The following is a 21,992-nucleotide window of genomic DNA, read 5'->3' as shown; positions in this document are numbered from 1 at the left end:
ATTTCAATCGACTTCAACAAGTAATACACCGTGTTCCACCGAGTGGGACATAGGCTTTTCAAAGACACATCCAACGTTGCGTTCATGCCTGACTTTTTAAAGTACTTCACAAGCTGGCTGCAAGTAGTAACAATACTTCCTATTTCAGGAACGGCATCTATTGCTTTTTCAATGGCGTTGTTAAGCAAGTGATTGACGCAATGAATTTTCTGAAAGTTGGAAAAAGCTTTAATCATATTAGACCCCCGATCAGTAACAATGACGGGTCTATTCGCCTCGAGATCACATCCGAAATCTTTTAAAATTTCTTAAATTTTTGCACGAACGTTTAAGCCTTAAGAGAAAGAAAAAGTAATTAAACTTATAGGCCATATAGATTAGACTGACAAACCTGTGGTGTAGAGCTGGCAAAACATCGATAGTGACGCTATCGAGGTTTTCTTTCGGAAACCATCGATACTATCGCGATAGTATCGAATTAAACAAATTTGTTCATATAGAGGCAATTCCTTTCTTAGAAAGCTAAAATAATAAGGGCGTTCTTTATAAATTAGTTTACAATTTTAATAAATTTAGAATTATAGTTATTGTGTTATCTATTTTTCCATTTCGTTTTTCTTTTGTCAAACTTAATCAATTTAAAAGTAAATAAAAACAAGAAAGGAAGCTACCTTCGGCCAGCCGAAGCTTATATACCCTTGTAGATAAAAGAATGCTTACTCGGTGCAGTTCCAGGGATTCCAGATTCAGCGTTTCTATTTCTTTAAATTTTGTTTTTAAGTAGTCAAGAATCAAAACGCCTACTTCCTACAAAGTTACAATGAATTTTCTTATATTTGTTTGAATATTCCTATGGGAGCCTTAAGATATAGTGGTCCGATCCGGCTCGCTCCGACATATGTACTACCTGCAATAGAAAGAAGACTTTCGGGAAAGTTTCATCGCGATAGCTTTAAAACTGAGAGACTAGTTCGCATAGAAACGGACAGACGGACAGACGGACATGGCTAGATAGACTCGGCTATTGGTGCTGATCAAGAATATATATACTTTATGTGGTCGGAAACGTCTCCTTCACTGCGTTGCAAACATCTGAGTGAAATTATAATACCCTCTACAAGGGTATAATAAAAAGAATATTCAAAAAACATAAAAACAAAGAAGCGGTCCAGCCGCTATAATTGAGATCAACCTTAAATTTAAACATTATAATCGGAAATCCACAAATTTTTGTTTAAGAAAATAAGTAAAAGCTTTTATATACTTGAACATCCTTACTGATTAAGGTGTTCCTGACGGGCACCGCTGTAGAACCACAAATTACTTTCCACTGTCTAAAGAAAACCAAGGTTTAATGTAAATATTATAATACAAATATTACAATTTTTCTCAACGTTTAGCTGTAGCGAAAACACAAAAAAAAGTAGTGGTGTGCATATGACGACGATAATATCGTGATAGTTTTCAAAACATCGATGGAGCAAGCTGGCTGCTAACCATCGATATTATCGATAGTGCCATCGATAGTTTGCCAGCTCTACTGTGGTGCGTGTGTCTTTCATTGACTTCATGGCCATAAGACGATCAACAAGAACTCCATCCTTAATATAATGTATTGTATAAGACAAATACGACGATTTTAAAAATTTGTCAGTCCATACGTCACTGGTGATAACATATCCCAAGACTTTGCATTGTTCGATTTCATCTTTTATTGGACGGAAATGCGATGCATATATGACGGAAATGTTCCTCGAGATGGTAGTTGGATGTGGTAACAACTTATCCAAGTCGACATTTGTACCATATTTAGCTCCAACGTTGATGAGGAATAATGAAATCTTTTTGATCCCGGAATCATTTATAATTTTGAGTGGACGACAGTTCTTGAGAATCCATTCAGTTATTACTGCAACACCCTTTTCCTTAGTTGCCTTACTCACATCAATAGTGAAACCTTTTTCAAATTTAGGGGCACTGGCTACATAGCATTTGTGTTTATGCAGGTTAGATGTGCTTCCTGTAAATTTAAAAACCGAAAAACACGTCTTACAGGCTACCTCGTCGTTAAATTCTTCGCCGTCATCGGTTTTTATTCGTGAAAAAAATTGTTACACTTCGCTTCTGTCTCTCTTCGTAATTAGGGTATATACTCCACTTTGCAGCTTCTCTTTTACATTTAGTGCATTCACCCCTGCTACCTATATATTTAAATAAAATTGATTAAATACTGAAAAAATCACTCAAAAAATGGAAATACACAGCTATAAGTCTAAGGCGAATAAAATAAAAAAAAACAATTATCAAACCCATTTAATGTAGTATACACATTCATACAAAAATTATTTTATTGGGGGTGGCTTAATCGTGGAATTACGGATATCCCAGGAAAACTGGTGAAAATCCCCATTAGGAAATATTAACGAAAGACACGGCCAAACTTAAGGTTGTTATGCAACGTTAAGCCTAGCTTAACTAAACTGCTCCAACGAAGCAAGGACTTAATATTTGCTTTAAAAGTACTTACAGCATTGGTTGCCTCAATCCCTTCCATTTTTTTCCGTTCGATTTTACCAACAGCACGAAATAATTCAAATAATTCGAATAACTCGGATAATTTCAGCTTACTCGAATTTGACAATCACCTCTTTTGTATCACTCATTTCACTCTAGGCTTTTGCTATTATACTCTAAACCTACTAAGATTGAATCCACTCTATTCATAGTTTGCTTAGCACTTATTTACTTCTATTCTATTCGAATGGAATCATTTCAAAGCCTGTTTGATTCCAGTCATGCAGATGTATGTATGTATATATGTATGTATGTTCTGCTGGCGCATGTATGTATGTATGTCCTGCTGTCGCACTTTAAGTGTGACCGCGCAAGGGGAAAATGAAAATACCATAGCCAACCCTCATAACACGTTTTAAATGCGCGGTTAAAAAATCGATTATATCGCAAATCTTTTCTTTTGCTCCTTTTTCTTAAGTAAACGTTAAATTTTAAAATATCGGTAGACCTTACAGAATCCCCATTAGGCTAAATTTTACAGTCGAAATTTTCCTTAAAATTGCTTCTGTTTTTTAAAATGCAAAAGCCCGATTAGCAAACTATTTATTAGTTTTCAAATGTTGAGTTATCGACAACCTTTGGATCTGTAAAAAACAAAAACAAACATTGATTTGCTCTGCTATGTACACACACACGCACAAAATAAATATATCCAAAAAATGCATATTTTACACACACAGCCATTAGATACATATATGCGTGTGTACGTTTGTGTGTGTGCATTGCAGCTGACTAAGGAATTGAGATTCGATCAAATTCAAATTCAAGATATACTGATATCCTTTTGCTAAAAGAATATTTTACATAAGACATTTTGTAACCGATTTTTGTGAACTAAAATTCAAATCGCATTGATAATATTAAAAGAACATTAAATATTCAAACCGATTGATTCTCTTGCTCTTTATTACACGTGCCTCATATTGTTTAAACAAATTCAAATGTTTAAACAATTTGATTCACGGCTCCCCCGCCCACCTGCCTTCCTTATTATTAGATTAATTCTAATCAAGGTGAAAAATTAATGTGAAAACAAAAATACTGAAACAAAATATCAATGGTAAGATGCAGTAATAAATGCCGAATATATAAAGCAAGTCATTGCTTCGCATAAATATTGGTTTCCCTTATAAGAGTTGTCTACAGTGGAAACCTTCTGGAAACCCCCATATTAGCTAAATTGCAAAGTGTATTTGGTTTTTATTTACCTTTTCGTTACCTAAACAAAAATATTTCCTCTAACTTCATAAATCTTAGCCAAAATAATCATATTGATTTTTGGAGAGCTATCTTTTAGAGAAAGAGGTATGTTTAAGCAATGTTTTGGTGTATTTTTTTAAGAAAACAAGCTAATTTTATAGATTTACGCGCTTATCGATTTGAAATTTAATTACATGCTCAATACAGTATGACATCTTGGTCTGAAGAACTTGTGAGATGGTTCCGAAGACGCCTAGCTGGGGCGACCAAGCGGGTCGCAGGTTGCGGATAGCGGACGACCTCAATCGAGGCCAACTGTGAATAAGCTGGTGGTAGAAGTCAAGCACGGAATCGTGGACAGAAACCCCAGCAAATAAGCGGTCCCGGACAACCAGCGGGTATCTTGCAACGAAGCAGTACCGACGATGCGATTTATTCAGCCGCATCTAAACAGTTGCTTTACACAAACCTAAATATCCCTCACACACTACCTACCCACTTCCTCTCCCAAACAACATCTCACTCCGGGCCGGACTACGGTGTAATTCGGACCGTGCCAAGAGTCAGCCTGGCTGGGGGCCTGGATCAAAAACTAGCCCAGTCTCAAACGGTGGGCTCAGGGAGATGGCGACCCCCTGTTCTACCTACCGCCTTACCCGGGTACCGCGGATCTCTGCCTGGGCGGACCTTTCCCCTTCTCCGCAGCTCGTGGGACCAATTATGGAAGCATCAAATAAAAATAACAAAAAATCAGAGACGGGTACTCTCAACAAACCCAACACTGCAATGACGAACGTTGGCTCCGTTGCAAGCACCAGTAAGGCTCAGAAAGGGCCTCATCCCAAACAAGGGGTGATGGGAGACAGAAAGACTGTCGCAAACGCCTCCGCTATGCGCGCATCTGCGCCTAAACCAGTGGTAGACGCAGCAAAGTCGATCGGGTCAACCGCTGGTGTCCAGAAATTCACACACGCAGAGAGACGGACGGCCGCCCAAACCCTGCGTTCACATGCCAGAAGCAAAGTCGCCACGCCTTCGCCCGAATGGCTGAAGAAGGTAGAGTGGGCCAGGACGGTGTTCCCAAACTATGGGCAAGGAAACACCCAACAGGAAGGTGCCCAGGTGAAGAGGCAACGCTCCGTAGAGCTGCCTGGTCCGTCGGCGAAGAGATCGAAGATCCAGCCGTCGGTCTCCTTTGCCGAGATCACTAAAGATCGGGTCCTTCTGGGACTCATTGACAGGGGAAATCCGGAGAACAGGATCCCCAAAAACAAATGGAAGGCGGTTGAGTCCCAGCTGTCTCTCATATGCCTGCGTATGGTGCGCGAGAAGCCCGGTTCATCGCCTTGCTGCATGGACGCGGGCTGGTACCAGGGCAGTGTAAAGGTGGTTGCCTGCGACAATCAGCGATCAGCTGATCTATACAAGCAGGCGACAGCGCAGCTAGGTGAAGTTTACGATGGGGCGAACATAGTCGCACTAGATTGGTGTGACGTCCCCAGTAGACCCCGAGCTAGAATTTGGCTCCCAGCAGCTATCAAATCACCGGAGGATATCCTCTATATGTTGCAAGAGTGCAACCCACATCTCCCCACAAAAGACTGGAAAGTCGTAAAGGTGGAGGAGCATGCAGGTGATGTAAATCAGGCGATCGTGGTGCTAAACAAGGAGTCGGTCGCTCCCATAGAGGCTGCTCGGGGAGTGCTCAATTATGGCTTCAGCGCCATACACATAAAGATCTACAAAGGGGACTCCAGTTCCAAGGGAAGCCCTGCCGGCAACCCAGCTGAGCAGGTACTTGCGGAGGAAGTGGAGGCCCCTGGCATGCCGGAGTACGGCTACTCAACCGACTCATCGCTGAGCAGAGAGATGCGAGCGCTGGGGCCGGCAATCGAAGAAGTGGACCTGAGCGATTCGGAGGCCGACGTTACTGTGGTGGAGGTTGCAGCTGGGGATGTCGCTAAGACTCCTGCAGATCAACCTACACCACAGTAAAGCAGCGTCCGCTGCCCTATTGCTTCGCCTTGCCAAAGGCGAAGCCGACGTGGTCTTAGTTCAGGAACCTTGGATAGCAGGAGGCAAGGTTGCTGGGCTAGGAACAAAAGACTACAAGCTTATGCTTGACCCCAAACAAGGTAAAATTCGAACCTGTATTTTAGCCAAACGGCATCTTAGTACATTTCTGCTTCGCAATTACAGCAACGGAGACAACACGGCAATAAGCCTGGAGCTGCAAAACGGCTCCATAAGGATGCTATCGGCCTACATGGCTTTTGAAAAGGTAGAACCCCCAGACGCGCTAGTCAGAGGACTGGTACAAGAATGTGAAGAGCTTAAGAAAGGTTTGGTGATAGGATGCGATGCAAATGCCCACCATACCCAGTGGGGCTGCCCTATCAACAACGACAGAGGTGAGTCTTTATTTGATTTCATTCTAAATTCGAACTTATTTCTTTGTAACAGGGTCAATACCCCTACTTTTATAACAAAAACGTGCCAAACGATCATAGATCTAACCCTGGCATCAGATTCACTCGTGAGCACAGTCACAAACTGGGCTGTCTCCAACGAGCACTCATTCTCAGATCACAGGTTTATAGAGACAACTTTGTCTCTAGTGTCACCTGCGCCGGTCAGCTTTGCCAACCCCAGGCGGGCAAACTGGAAAAAATACAAGGAAATTCTATCGAGCTTCCTCCCCAGGGAGCCACCAGAAAGCACTCTTTGCACTCAGGAGCTAGATAATATAGTAAACAAATTCACAGAAGCATGCAACGCGGCATTCACAGCTGCATGCCCGCTAGGGAAACCAAGGGGAATGAAAAAACCTCCTTGGTGGACCCAGCAATTATCAATCCTCAGAGCCAAATGCAGAAGCCTGTTCAACAGAGCGAAAGCTACAAATGAGGACATTAGCTGGCAAAGCTACAAAAAGGAACTAGCCACATACAAAAAGGCCATCAGAATAGAGAAGAGAACTGCGTGGCAGAACATCTGCTCGGATATTGAAAAGACAACGGATGCCGCAAGGCTCAGAAAAATACTTTCTAAGACAGCCGTATCGTTGGGCTATCTCCAAAAGGCTGACGGATCATGGTCGGACTCTAGTGAAGAATCCCTAAACCTACTCCTAGACGCTCACTTCCCAGGGAGCCTGCAAACAGGACTACCCCCAGGAAGACACACTGGAGAAGGAATAAACTTAAACCTCCTACTATCAGACCGTAATATAAACTGGTCCATTCATAGTTTTAAACCGTACAAATCGCCGGGACCGGACAATATAACACCGGCACAAGTTCAGCAAGCAGGACAGCTCAGTAGCAGGACTCACTCAGTATACAAGAATACACCTTGATCGCCTTCCTTGACATAGAAGGAGCTTTCAACAACGTGCTTCCCACGGCAATAACAGAATCCCTCACTGAACTAGGGGTTGAGCCACCGCTGGTGGGGCTGATCCACAAATTGCTGATAAGCAGACTGGTCACGGCCACACTAGGGACCTCTACCCAGACTAGACTAGTGAACAGAGGCACTCCGCAAGGAGGTGTACTATCACCCCTCTTATGGAATATCGCGGTAAATAAACTACTGCGGATTCTCGAAGGAGGAGGCTGTAAGATAGTGGCATACGCAGACGATGTCGCTATCATTTTTAATGGTAAGTATCCACAAACGCTATGCGATCTTATGACCGCAAAACTAAAGATACTATCGGAATGGACTACAAAAAACGGACTTGGGGTAAATCCCTCAAAAACGGAACTAGTCCTTTTCACAAATAGATACAAAATCCCAAAACTCAACCCACCCACTTTAAACAACTGTAATCTCTCTTTTAGCGATCACGCAAGATACTTGGGGTTAGTATTATATAAGCTTAAGCTCTTAAATGGGGCTTAAACAACCAAGAGAGAACCAAGAAAGCGACCATTGCACTTTACTCTTGTAAAAAAGCAATCGGGCTAAGATGGGGTATGTCCCCTAAAATAGTCAATTGGATATACACAGCGGTAGTCAAGCCAATCCTACTATATGGAGTGGCTCTGTGGTGGACCGCTCTACACAAACAATGTATCCTAACTCCCCTTAACAAAGTACAGCGCATGGCGGCTTTGTGTATTAGTGGAGCCCTTCGAACTACCCCAAACGAAGCGCTGAATGCGATCTTGAACCTCCAGAGCCTGGACTTATCAGGCATGGAAAGGGTGACATCGGCAGCCATTCGACTAAGGGATACGGGACAATGGAAATCCCAACTGTATGGTCACGCTAAGATTCTTCAGCATGACAATTTGATCCCGCCAAAAACGGATCTATGTAAAACCCGTGAATACAGACACACGCCCTTCGAAGCTCTGATCCCAGGTAGGGAAGCATGGGATCGGGGCCGACCGGGCTCAATAGACGCAATCTGTATATATACAGACGGCTCCAAACTCGACGGACACGTAGGTGGAGGCATATACTCCGAGCAATTAGAGATCAGGCAGTCATTCAGACTTCCTGACCACTGCAGTGTCTTCCAAGCGGAAGTGTATGCTATAATGGAAGCACTCGTCTGTTTAAGGGGCTTAAACACCCAGAACAGGCACATAAACATATATAGTGATAGCCAAGCGGCTATTAAATCAACCCTTCAGTTCTGGCGTCCCGTATCGGGGACAATTCCTTAGGCCAAACGCTCGGCCGCTGTCGACGTCAGCAGAGCAGTCGTCGCAGCGTCGACGTGAAAGAAAGAGAAGCCGATATTTATATATTGCGCTCTCTTTCCTTGTCTTATAATTTGCCTGCTCTCGACGCTAGCAAAAACAAATTTCGGCCGGTCCGTCATTCTCTTTTTCGCTTTACAGTTATGTTCAGTTAGCAACCAAAATTTGGCCGGTAAAATTTGTGTGACGCAGCGACATGTGTATGCCCTTTCATTTTAGGACCATTTTTGTATTTCGAAAATCAACATTTTTATCGTTTTATAAACTTAAATAACTTGATTATATAAAAAAGGTAATTGGGATTTACTTAAAAAAGTAAATTTAACTAATTACATTTGTTATTTAAGTTGATTTTTTAATTTAATTTTTTAGTTTATTTTTTTAAAATTGTGCATTAATATTTATTTAAATATTATACTATTAACAGCCTTAAGAAGTTGTTTTTTTACTGAACAAATAAAACTTATATAGTCGGATATATATCGCTTTAGAAAGGGTATAGGAGCATTGGCACGCGCCAAAGCGAAGATGTAACAAAAGAAATCGGGCAAAGGGGTGAGAAGAAGACTTGGTGCATTCGCATTCTGTTCGAGGTTTTCTGAGAGAAGGAGGTTTTTGCGTAGCTAATTAACATACAATTTGTGCCAAGTGATTTCAAAATTAAAATCAGGTAAGTGCTACCTTACGTTTAAGATATGTATTGTGAAGGATTTAAATTTAATTTGCACCAATTTTACAAGTGTTTTATGTGTTTTGTGAAAAATCCAGAAAGTTCTCTGTCAATTAGCCGAATGTGGCAAGCTCAAATGCTTTATAACAATAAACAATAAAAAACATAGAAAACATCAACATAAACACATTAATTAGTGCAAGTTTTTAATAACAAACTTTATTAAGCACGTGCTATTTAAAATCCAGAAAGTTCTCTGTCAATTAGCCGAAAGTGGCAAGCTCAAATGCTTTATAACAATAAACAATAAAAAAACATAGAAAACATCAACATAAACACATTAATTAGTGCAAGATTTTAATAACAAACTTTATTAAGCACGTGCTATTTTTGGCAAGACAATGTTTCTTTGTGAAAAGTACAGCTGCGGTTAATAAAATAGTGATTTCGCGGTGAAAAATCTTTTAATAAGTGAAGTTATATGAATAAAATTAATTAAATTTGTATAATAATAATAATAATTATTAATATAACAATACCTACTACTCAAATAATAATAATAATTATTATAATAATTTTGTATATTGTAAATAATGAGCATACTATATTGATAATATATTAATTATTAATATTAAGTAATCAATATATTATAATCATTATTTATAATGTACAAAATTATTATAATAATTATTATTATTATTTGAGTAATAATTATTGTTATATTAATAATTTTTTTTATAATTATATTAATAATTATTATTATAATAATTATTATTATCATTATTAATATAATAATTATTATTATTATATAACTTCACCTATTTTATTTATTAAATAAAAAAATATTTTATTATAATAATTATTTGTATTAGTATTATAATAATTTTATTTAATTATTTATTTATTTATTATTTATTTATTTATTTATTTTTATTTATTTTTCCATATTCTCGTTCAACTCATTTCTTATTTCCTATTTCAACTTATTACCTATTTCCAGACAAAGAAAGTGACGAAACTTATTGGGAGCGAAACCCTGTCCAAACGATTCAAATTCGTTGTCGCGGAACCTGTTCTGACTTTATATAATTTAGACGGGACAATGGGAAAAAAATCCCTGAAGTCACGTAAGTGGCTGTTCGAAGTGATAAAAGGTAAATATTAAAATATACAATTAAAGTCATTTTTTAAAAATATATCTTTAATTTCTTTTAGGAGCTTTGGCCAAAAACAACCCGGACCCGGACTCCTGTATTAGAAAGGCGATGGTCAATATAAAAAATAAATTAAATAAACAAAAAACTAGAGAAATTAATAATAACAATATTGTAAATAATTCAATTTTAAAAAAAAATCAAATAAAAAGAAAAAAAAAGATTTGTATGTATTTTATTTTATACTAGGGAAAATAATAAAAATAATGTAAATCAAAAAATTTAAATTTAAATGAAATAAAAATAAAAAAATAAATAAAAGTAAAAAAAAATTTTTATTGTATTTTATTTTATATAAGGCAAGGAAAGAATTTTTTTGTAAAGGAAATTGCTAATGACATTTTTAAAAAGTCATCCATGAAATCACCTATGACACAAGGTGACACGATGGTGGATTTTCCTAAGTGACAACCCATTGGACAAATTCTGAATGTCCCCCATGAAATCCTAAGGGACATGTCACCGGTCGGTGACATCTCAAACGACAATTTCGTATAAGGCCCTTGGTAAATCCCCGGGGACTTCGAAAAAATTTCATTTGAATTGTACTGAAGGAAAAAGCGGAACTCCCATACAATTTTCTCTATGTGGCGTCCTCGGTTCGTCCTCGAGTACAGACGACCTGTCCTCGAGTTTTCCTTCGGTGATTACTGAGGGAAAAGTGAAATCTGGTACTGAAGGGAATATACTCGACGAATACAAACTCCCGAGCAATAGCAGACTGTCGCAAATCTCTTCACGAGATGGCTAGTCAGTTTACTGTCAGCCTTATATGGGTTCCGGGTCACCGGGATATCTTAGGCAACTGTATAGCAGACGAGCTAGCCAGGCAGACACCACCATACCTCTCCTTCCAGGAAAGGAGAATGTTGGCATGCCTTTGGCTACCTGTAAGCTAATTATTAAAAACCATTTCTGCAAATTAGCCAACACCAATTGGCAAAACACACCGCAGTGCCGAATCTCTCACCAGACATGGCCTGCAATAAACAATAAGAAAACATCAGAACTACTGAATTTCAGCCGCACTGAGTGTGGCATGCTAATTCGAGTACTCACAGGCCACTGGCTCGTTGGCGCACACGCCGGCAGGCTAAAAGCCCCAAAAAATGATTTCTGTAGAAGCTGCAGGGATGAGGAAGAAGAGGAAACGGTGGAACACCTACTCTGTTCATGCCCAGCCCTATGCAGGCTTAGACTGAAACACTTAGGATATCCTTTCATAAATGACCTGACCGAAATTTCGCAGATTAATCTGAAGAGTCTAAGCTCTTTTATTAAATCCTCCGGATGGGGGACTTGCTGATCGACCAACCTACAGGCTGACCCTTAACGGATAGGGGACCCAAAAATAGAGATCATACGGTACCACAATGGACCCACAGAGGTCTAAGTGTGCCAGGCTATAGTCTAGCAGCCTAACCTAGCCTAACCTATCCTAACCTAACCTACAGTATGACATTCTATATTTAAACAATATGTTTTGGACAAAGTACTAATGTTGTGAAGAAAATTAGTGTAAGGATTTGTGTCAAAAAATTAATTTTTTTCTGTTCTGTGCAGCTGATAACTTACGCAATCAATAATAATTTTATAAATTTTTGCGCAAGTTTTTTTTTATATATTTTAAGTAGCTTGCATAGGACAATGTACTGTTGTTTTTGCGGAAAATAAGAAAAAATTTATGATAAAATCTTTTTTCGGCTATAGGCTAAAAATAAGGAATTCAGTTTTAATTTCCGCAGGCGAAGCTGCGGGCTACAGAGCCTGCTTGTTATTAATATAATTCTAATCAAGGTGAAAAATAAATGGAAACAGAAATACTGAAACAAAATATCAATGTTAAAATGCAGTAATATCGAATTGAAGAAAATCAATTCCTTTTTTTAAATTAGTCAAATACATAAAGCAAAACATTACTCCGCATATTTGGTTCCCTTATAGGAGTTGTCTACTATGTCTACTATAAAACAAACAAGAGAGAACGCTATAGTCGGTGGCCCCAACTATCAGATACCCGTTACTCAGCTAAAGCGAGTGCGAAGGAGATGGAGATAAAAACTTTGATCCGCCACGAATGGTCCGATTTAAAAAATTTCTTCTACATTTCGTTACTCGTAGAGTAAAAGGGTATATTGTATTCGTGCAAAAGTATGTAACAGCTAGAAGGAAGCATTTCCGATCCTATAAAGTATATATATTCTTGATCAGGGTCACTAGCCGAGTCGATATAGCCATGTCCGTCTGTCCGTCCGTATAAACGCTGAGATTTCGGAAACTATAAAAGCTAGTGGATTGGTATTTGGCATGAAGATTCTTGGAGTTCTTACGCAGCGCAAGTTTGTTTCAAGAAGGTGCCACGCCCCTCTAACGCCCACAATCCCTTAAAAATTTAAATATTTCGGAAAATAGAAATGTAGAAGAAATTTTTCAAATCGGACCATTCGTTTAAAAGTTATGCGTGATCAAAGTTTTCTATCTCCATCTCCCTCGCACTCCCTTTAGCTGAGTAACGGGTATCTGATAGTCGGGGCACCCGACTATAACGTTCTCTCTTGTTAAAATAAGAATTGGAGACATTAATTTTTGTAACTGTCGAAGGATAAACATCCCATCACATTTTGAAGCGGTTGTAACATTTCAAGGCGAACTTACATTAAAAACATTCCTTCAAATTTCTTAAATCCTAATCAAAATTATTATATTGGTTGTTGGAGAGCTATGTAAAACTTTAAGCAATTTTTTTTAAGAAAACAAGTTTGTTTTCCAGAGTTAAACGCTAATCGATTTGGAATTGAATTACGAACTTAACGCGGCGTGATAATCCATATTTTGGCAGTTTTTGCTTTGTTTTGGACAAATTACAGCTTTGTAATTCATATTTTTGTACTCTTAATTCATACCAAAGAAATGCATAAATTTATCTGGGTAAGAGCGAGACAGCAATAGTAAAAACTCTCCAAAATTGAAAAAGAGTTTAAAATTTTTAACATCTAATTTAATCATATTTTATCTTTTTTTTTCTTAAAAAAATGTTCTTTAAAATAATGCTTTAATGGCAATGGATTGGGAATTCAATTACATGCTCAACGCAGTATGACATCCTATTTTTTAACAATATGTTTTGGACAAAGTTCTAATGTTTTAAATTAAATTTGTGTAAGGAATTGTGTCGAAAAAGGAATCTGTTTGTTTCTGTTTTGTCCATCTGTTAACTTATGCAAACCATCCATAATAATTTTAAAAAGATTTAAAAAACACATGTTTTTTAAGTTGTTTTCAAAGAACAAAATATTTTTGTTTTTATGGATATCAAGGGAAAAAGTTCTGTTAAAATCTTTTCTGGGTTTATAGAATAAAAATTAGGAATTTTTTAAATTTAAAATAAAAACCAAAGATTAAGCAATGCTTAATTTTCAATTTCAATTTCCGCAGGCGAATCTTATAAGAGGTGATATTGATTCTGTAGAACTTGTAAGCTGCCTAACTTTTAATGTTCCCTTTAGACGAACACGAAATTATCATCCTCTTAATTTACCACGTTGTACATCAAATTTTAGTCAGCACGAGCCCTTTCGCGTTATTTGTAATAATTATAACATCCTTTATCATTTAATTTGCATCTCAACTTCTATCCCGGTATTAAAAACTAATATTTTAGCTCATATGCTTCACTCCTAATTGTTTCTTTACGCTTATTATGTGTCCCGTCTTTATTTGTTTTATGTATTCTTGTTATCAAATTGATAACAGGGTCACGCGCGTAACAAGCACGTGCTTGGTGTCGTTGGGCCACTTGTTTGTACTGCTCGTAGTGCATCAACGTCCATCATATATAAAAGCCGGATCCCGAATCCTGGACCTTCTCCGAGGCGGACGCTCGACAGCTCGCGGAGATCCATGACGTGTTTCTCACGTTCGAGAAGGATGGTCTGGGAACGACTAATCTAGAAACACACACGATCGAACTGATTGAGGGATGCCATGCCGCCCGCGAAGCAAAAGGCAGTCGAAGATAGGTGGACAAGATGATAGCGCTCGGAGTCATCGAGGAGAGCAAGAGCCCGTGGAGCAACCGGACGACGGTAGTGTCGAAACCTGGAAAGGATCGATTCTGCCTAGACTCACGCAAGTTAAACTGTCTGACCATCAAAGACGCTTACCCGCTGCCTAGTATCGACGGCATCCTGTCCAGAACGGATCGGATTTTTTACAATTTCAGTGTAGATTTGAAGTTCGCATTCTGGCAGATCGAGTTCGACCCGAAAAGCAAGGAGCTAACGGTTCCTGGTCGACCTATCTACCAGTTCCGGGTTATGCCCTTCCGACTCTGCAACGCGGCGCATCGGTTGGTGAGACTCATGGACCGAGTGATCCCAGCTGAAATCCGTTCGGACCTCTTCGCCTACCTAGATGATCTGTTGATACTGGCTCCAGATATCCAGACCCATTTAAAATACCTTCGTCGAGTCGCAGAATGCCTGAAAGCAGCGGGTTTAACCATCAGCATGAGCGAGTCTAAGTTTTGCTTCAAATCATTGACATACCTGGGTTTTATAGTTGGTGGAGGTCGTCTACGGATTGATCCAGGACGAGTAGCCGCAATCAGGAGGATGTCTGAGCCTAAATCAATGAAGGAGGTGAGAGCGTTTCTTGGGACTGCTGGATAGTAACCGGCGGTCATAAAGAACTTTGCGACGTTGGCCGCCCCGCTCACCGAATCGCTGAAGAAAACTGGAAAATCAAAGTTTTTATTAGGTGCAGAGGCCCAGCTAGCCGTAGAGTCCTTGAAGATTGCGTTAACGACTGCACCAGTCCTGGTGCATGCGGACTTCAAGAGGCGTTTCTTTATCCAGTGCGATGCGTCACATATCGGAGTCGGGGCGGTGCTTTCCCAGCGAGACGACGACGGACAAGAGCAGCCGATTGCCTTTTTCTCGGCCAAGATGAATAAGCATCAGGTTAACTACACCGTATCCGAGAAAGAGTGTCTCTCATGGCCATTCGCAAGTTTAGGCCGTACGTCGAAGGGATGCCATTCACCTGCATCACCGATCATGAAATGGCTTATGTCTATGAAGGAAGAAGGAGAAAGAACAAGAAAGGAAGTTAGCTTCGGCCAGCCGAAGTTTATATACCCTTGCAGGTATGCCTACTTAAAATGTTGTTTTTACATTTTAAAAATCAAAACGCCTCATTTCTACAAAGTTACAATGGTTTTTCTATTATTTTTTTAATTACTCCTATGGATCCCATAAGATATAGTGGTCCGATCAGGCTCGTTCCGACATATACTACCTGCAAAAGAACGAAGACTTTTGGGAAGTTTTAGGTCGATAGCTTTAAAACTAAGAGACAAGTTTGCGTAGAAACAGACAGACGGATGGACAGACGGATAGGCGGACAGACGGACATGGCTAGAACGACTCGTTTAGTGATGCTGATCAAGAATATATATACTTTATGGGGTCGGAAACGTCTCCTTCAATCATAATACCCTCTGCAAGGCTATAGTTTTTTATTAATTTGTTCTAAAATCGTCTTGGCGTTTTTGACATTTTTTTTTACCTTCTGCAAAAAGTTTTCAAATTAATACGCAGTAAAGCCTGAAATATGGCCGTGTTCTTCAATACAATCGACAAGATGGAGTATATTGTGAACATTATAAGTTAGACCTTCAGCAGGATATACACTGCTGGTCTTAGGTTAGACGCACTCACTTTTATTTTAAATAAAATGCTATATTTATAATAATGCTTATTCATATTGTCCAAAAAGCTTTTCTTATCAGAGTTCGAATCTTGTTCGAAAAATATGTGCTCACGGCTGGTTAATTTGCGAAAAAATAACTATACATTCGAAGATTACAGAAAGTTCTATTGCAATCACGCGTGTTCTTGGTTGGTCATAGAAATTGACGCACTTCAGATTTCATTGTCTTGCGTAAACAAGTGCAGTTTTTGTGTTGAGAAAATATTAAAAATAAACAAGTAAATTGTTTTAGAGCTATATTTAAAGTAACAAGAAAGGAAGTTAACTTCGGCCAGCCGAAGTTTAAATACCCTTGCAGGTATAACTACTTAAAATGTTGTTTTTACATTGTCAAAAATCAAAACGCCTACTTTCCACAAAGTTACAAAAGTTTTTCTATTGTTTTTTTGAATATTCCTATGGGAGCCATAAAATATAGTGGTCCTGCTCGTTCCGACATATGTACTACCTGCAATAGAAAGAACACTTTTGGGAAAGTTTCATCGCGATAGCTTTAAAACTGAGGGACTAGTTCGCATAGAAACGGGCAGACGGACAGACGGACATGGCTAGATGGACTCGACTATTGATGAAGATCAAGAATATATATACTTTATGTGGTCGGAAACGTCTCCCTCACTGCGTTGCAAACATCTGACTGAAATTATAATACCCTCTGCAAGGGTATAAAAATGGGAAAAGCTGGTGTTATGAGCTTATTAGAACGTCAAAAAGTTGACTTTTTTCACTCGCAAGGCCTGTCCAATCGAAACATTGCCAAAAACATAAATCGCAGCTCCAGGACTGTTGATAGATATTTAAAAGATCCAGAGAAATATGGAAACAACTTTAAAGGAAATAAAAGAGCACTATCTGAACCAGTAGTTCGCAAAATTGTTAGAATTGCATCAAATTCGACCAAGTCCGCAGCTAAAATTAAGGAATTAGCCGGAGTAAAAGTAAAAAAAAATCAAGAAAAAGCCTCCTCGATGGTTTTCAATATTTTTATCACGATTTGCGAAAAGATGAGATATATTTAAGTTGCCACCACAGCCGAGAAGGTGGAATAATGGTGTGGGGTGCCATCACGTTTTATGGAACAATTGACTTGATTTTTATCGATCACAGGATGAACGGCGATCGCTTCAAAATATGGTTGGAGTCCGTATTTCCAAAATTAAATACTCTCTTTGGACCAATTCCTTGGATTTTTCAACAAGACAATGCTCCTATTCATAACGCTCGAGTAGTAAAGTCGTTTATTTCGAGTCAGAACGTTAATATCATGACCTGGCCACCATATTCTCCTGATCTTAACGTAATTGAAAATGTTTTGGGCTGGCTAACGCGGAAGGTATAAGAAGGAGGAAAGCAATACGAAGATAAGAAAACAGCAGCTATTAAACGTGCTTGGAGCGAGATTTAACACCAACTACAAATTTAAGTTAAAAACAAGAGAGAACGCTATAGTCGGGTTGTTGTCCCGACTATCTAATACCCGTCACTCAGCTAAAGGGAGTGCGAACGCTGTGTCGGGTTGGTGTCCCGACTAATAATCGTAACTCAGCTAAAGGGAGTGCGAGGGAGATAGATATATAATTTTCGATTGCGTATAACTTTTTAATGAATGGTCCGATTTGAAAAATGTCTTCTACATTTCGATAGGTATAAATATACACAACAAAATTGCATTTATACTTCTCGGAAATCTTTAAAGATGTGGGCGCAGGACCCATTTTAAAATCGTTAGTGGGCGATTGTGGGCGTTAGAGGGGGCGTGGCGCTCGGCTAAAATAAACTTGCGCTGCGTAGGAAGCCAAAGAATATGTGTGGGAAATCTCAACCATCTAGCTTTTGTAGTTTCTGAGATCTCAGCGTTCATACAGACGGACAGACAGACAGACAGACAGACAGACAGACAGACAGACAGACAGACAGACAGACAGACAGACGGACAGACGGACATGGCTAGATCGACTCGGCTAGTGACCCTGATCAAGAATATATATACTTTATGGGGTCGGAAACGCTTCCTTCTAGCTGTTACATACTTTTGCACGAATCTAGTATACCCTTTTACTCTACGAGCAACGGGTATAATAAGTTACTTAAAAAAAAACAAGAGAGAACGCTATAGTCGGGTGCCCCGACTATCAGATACCCGTTACTCAGCTATAGGGAGTGCGAAGGAGATGGAGATAAAAACTTTGATCCACCGTAACTTTTTAACGAATGGTCCGATTTAAAAAATTTCTTCTACATCGCGATAGGTATTGATAAACACCATGAAACTGCATTTTTACTTTTCCAAAAAATATTGAAATTTTTAAAATCATATATATGAGATTGTGGGCGTTAGAGGGGACGTGGCACCCTTTTGAAACAAACTTGCGCTGCGTAGGAACTCCTAGAATCTGCATGCGAAATGTCAATCTTCTAGCTTTTATAGTTTCCGAGATCTCAGCGTTCAGTTTTAAGAGCTCTGTGTTTCCATGTTTGTAACTATGTAATTACATCTTTATTTTTTTGCAGATAAGCTTTTTTAAAAGTATGATCGGAGGTGATGGCATAATAGCTGGTCTAAGACGACTTCTTTGAGACGACCTGTTATTCAGAATGAATTATTCGGGAAGATTGGGACAGGTCGGCCTAGTGAAATATAGTAATTTCACCAACGCACAGTGGTGGCCCATTGGCCATAAATAAAAAATTAAAAGCTAAAATATGCGCTAAAAGTGTGCCAACACTGTCTCATAATAGCTTAAACTTTTTTAATCAGCTGTTATTTTTGTTTTGATCCAGCTGTCCTCTTCAAGAATAGCAGTTAAACATAGACGGAAAAAATTTATCGGTTTTGCAGTTTTAGCGAGTTGCAAGTGCCGACTTGAATCAAAAAATAAAAACTATTTAAAAAAGACTCTGACAACAATGGAACTATTAAATATTCTAAGCAAAGGTATTAGCTATTATATTTAATTATATTCATTATATTAATTTTCCGATCGTTCCTATGGCAACTATATGATATAGTCGTCCGATTTCGATACAATTTTATTCGAAATTCAGAATTAGATAAAAAATGGTATTTCCAAAAGTAGGAGGTTATATGTTCAAAAACGCCCAAGATTTAATTTTTTTTACATTTTTGTTCCCAATTATTCCTATGGGAGCTATATATATACTACCTGCAAAAAAAAGAATACTTTTGGGAATGTGAGAGACTAGTTTGCGTAGAAACAGACAGACGGACAGTCGGACATGGCTAGATCGACTCGTCTAGTGATGCTGATCAAGAACATAAATTAATCTTGTTGAAGAGCGCGGCCTGAGGTGGTCCTCGATGGCCGCACTGTCAAGGGTGGTCTTCTTCAATGAGACCACACGTATGTGCGGGAGAAACAATATGTGATACGTGTGTGTGGCCAACGCTGGTCTTCTCGGAGATGCCCGCTTGTAGGCGCGGGGGAAGCGGTCGCTTCTGGGAGCGCCCGTTATAGTTGAGTGGCGGCCAGCTGCTTGTGGTTGCCTCCCGTAGATGCGGGGGGATGCGTTAGCACCCACGCGTGAGGGTAGGCCGCTGGAAGCTGCTGCTTGTAATTGCCTCCCGTAAACGCGGGAGGAATATGTTTGCCGCTGGTCGCACCGGATGGCTATGCCTTTACAATTGCTGATTAGTAGACATCGGATTTTAGGTAAAAACATATTTTGAACGAGCAGTCCAAAATTTTTTTGGATTGCATACAAATTTGTTTCATGTAACGTAGATCATTTTGAAGGCGGCATATTTTTGCAAATTTGACCTTTTTACATATCTTCCACCTAAAAGCATATTTCGGAATATGTCAACCTTTTTTGACCTTTTTGACCTTTTTTTGCTTTGAATATATGCCTTTAAGTAGGCGAACTGAAATTGATACTGTTAAAGTCAAAATAATTTCATAGTCGTGTGCCTTGTGATTGAGAATTTAAACGAAAAATGCCGAATCCCAATAGAAAGGATAATCGCCTGAAATGGTTGGAGGAATTTCCAACGGAAAAGCTGGTACTATTGGAAGAAAAAATATATTGCGAAACATGTAAAAAAAATGTAAGTGTTTGTATTTAGTTCTCTTTACTTGTTTGCTTTTATATAAATGTTTTCCACTCCCGAAGATTACTGTAGTGAAGAAATCACAATTACAACAACACATTCAAACCATTTTACATATTCATAATAAGAAGAAAACTGAAAAACTTGACAACCACGAAGGGGAAGACAATTTTCAGTTTGAACTGTGCCAAGCAATGGTAGCCGCTAACATACCATTTAATGCACTTAGCAACACAACATTTAACAACTTTTTAGAAAAATACACTAAAGAAAACATTCCGAGCGAAAGCACAATAAGAAAAAATTATTTGGACAGGTGTTACCAACATAAAATGGATGAAATCAAAGAGCACATAGGAAGCAATAAAATATGGATCTCTATAGATGAAACAACCGATAAAGCCGGAAGATTTATTGCAAATCTTATAGTGGGAACACTAACTGAAAACGAAAGAACTACGCCTTACCTAATAGCTTGCAAGGAAATTCAAAAAGTAGATAGTTCGGCGATATCAAGATTTGTAAATAGTACATTGAACAGTTTTTGGCCAAATGAAATGGAGAACAAAGTAATGCTGTTATTGACAGATGCTGCAGCATATATGATTAAGGCAGGTCAGCACCTTAAAATATTTTATCCAAACATAATTCATATTACTTGTTTGGCCCACGCTTTACATCGAATCGCGGAAACTGTTCGATTGGAATTCCCAGATGTGAACAAGTTTGTGTCGAGTGTTAAGAAAGTATTTCTAAAATCACCATCCCGATCGAAAAAGTACAGTGAGAGTCTGGATATAATGCTACCACCTGAGCCAGTTGTTACGAGATGGGGAACATGGATTGAAGCTGTTATATTTCACGCAAACCACTTTACAGGAATAAAATCGGTAAGCATTCCAAAAGCAAGTCAATGTAAATACCTAACAATTTATTTTGGCCCAGGTTCTAGAGTCTTTCGATCCAAACGATGCGGACTCGATAAAAGTAACCAGGGAGTTGCTTACAAATTCGGACCTTCAATCAAATTTAATGTTTATTAGGAAATACTTTGAAAAACTTCCAAATTACATAAGTGCTCTAGAGGAATCAGGGATGACATTAAAACAGGGGATGGAAATAGTGGAAAAAGCTAAAATGTTGTTTCAAAAAGTTCCAGGAAGAATTGGAAAGGACATTCAAGAAAAATTTCGAAAAGTGTTACATCGAAATCCAGATTTCACCCTAATTGAATCCATTAACACTTCGATAAATAATTGTACATTCTCAGTTCCCAACATTACAAAAGAAAATGTCGTTAAATATACCAATTCACCATTGACATCATGTGACGTAGAGCGGAGTTTTTCAGCATACAAATTAATACATTCGGAAAAAAGGCAGAAACTTACTCCGAGTAACATGGAAAAACTTATAATTATATACTGTAAACAAAATTATAACTAACTTTCTCTTTACAGTTTATAAAATCTAAATTCTACCCAAATAACAAAACAAAAACAACCAAAATTATATGTAAAAACACAAAATTTACCTCCTTGGGCCAATAAAAATTTTTGTAATACTTTGTTTCCGTTTAAAATTTTTTTAAATAAACCACTGACTCGTCATTAATAAAAGAAGCCATCTTTTCAATTCTATGAGCGTAAAATAAAACCGAACCTTTTTTGACCTTTTTTGACCTATTCAAATAGGTTAAAATAGTCTTAGCATATTCCTTAACCTTCTTTGACCTAAAAAAAGGCATACTTTTGATATGCCACCATTTACTAAAAGCC

The 21,992-nt window shown here is 38.6% G+C and overlaps 1 protein-coding gene, 3 long non-coding RNA genes and 1 pseudogene across 5 annotated transcripts; 4 read left to right on the top strand and 1 right to left on the bottom strand.

Moving 5' to 3' along the window:
• Positions 1 to 4,560: 4,560 nt before the first annotated feature.
• Positions 4,561 to 5,683, top strand: LOC138912099 (uncharacterized). The gene is made up of 2 exons (XM_070211955.1): positions 4,561 to 5,568; positions 5,642 to 5,683. The coding sequence occupies exons 1-2, from the start codon at positions 4,561 to 4,563 to the stop codon at positions 5,681 to 5,683; spliced, it is 1,050 nt and encodes a 349-aa protein (XP_070068056.1).
• Positions 5,684 to 6,134: 451 nt separating this feature from the next.
• Positions 6,135 to 11,679, top strand: LOC138912098 (uncharacterized; annotated as a pseudogene).
• LOC138912750 (uncharacterized) lies at positions 9,069 to 10,779 on the top strand. The gene is made up of 3 exons (XR_011418306.1): positions 9,069 to 9,159; positions 10,160 to 10,313; positions 10,375 to 10,779. It is a non-coding gene; the product is annotated as an uncharacterized lncRNA (long non-coding RNA).
• Positions 11,680 to 14,085: 2,406 nt separating the features above from the next.
• Positions 14,086 to 15,145, bottom strand: LOC138912657 (uncharacterized). 2 transcript variants are annotated; one of them, XR_011418219.1, is made up of 3 exons: positions 14,921 to 15,145; positions 14,537 to 14,854; positions 14,086 to 14,491 (listed from the first exon to the last, which is right to left on the bottom strand). It is a non-coding gene; the product is annotated as an uncharacterized lncRNA (long non-coding RNA). The 2 variants fall into 2 exon arrangements; XR_011418218.1 differs by having other exon boundaries at positions 14,086 to 14,471.
• Positions 15,146 to 20,061: 4,916 nt separating this feature from the next.
• On the top strand, positions 20,062 to 21,805 carry LOC138912485 (uncharacterized). Its single transcript, XR_011418034.1, has 3 exons — positions 20,062 to 20,211; positions 20,277 to 21,104; positions 21,160 to 21,805. It is a non-coding gene; the product is annotated as an uncharacterized lncRNA (long non-coding RNA).
• The last annotated feature ends 187 nt before the right edge of the window (positions 21,806 to 21,992 follow it).

Source organism: Drosophila takahashii, chromosome 2R (assembly GCF_030179915.1).
Source record: "Drosophila takahashii strain IR98-3 E-12201 chromosome 2R, DtakHiC1v2, whole genome shotgun sequence".
Lineage (NCBI taxonomy): Eukaryota > Metazoa > Arthropoda > Insecta > Diptera > Drosophilidae > Drosophila > Drosophila takahashii.
This window is presented reverse-complemented; position numbering and strand designations above follow the sequence as displayed.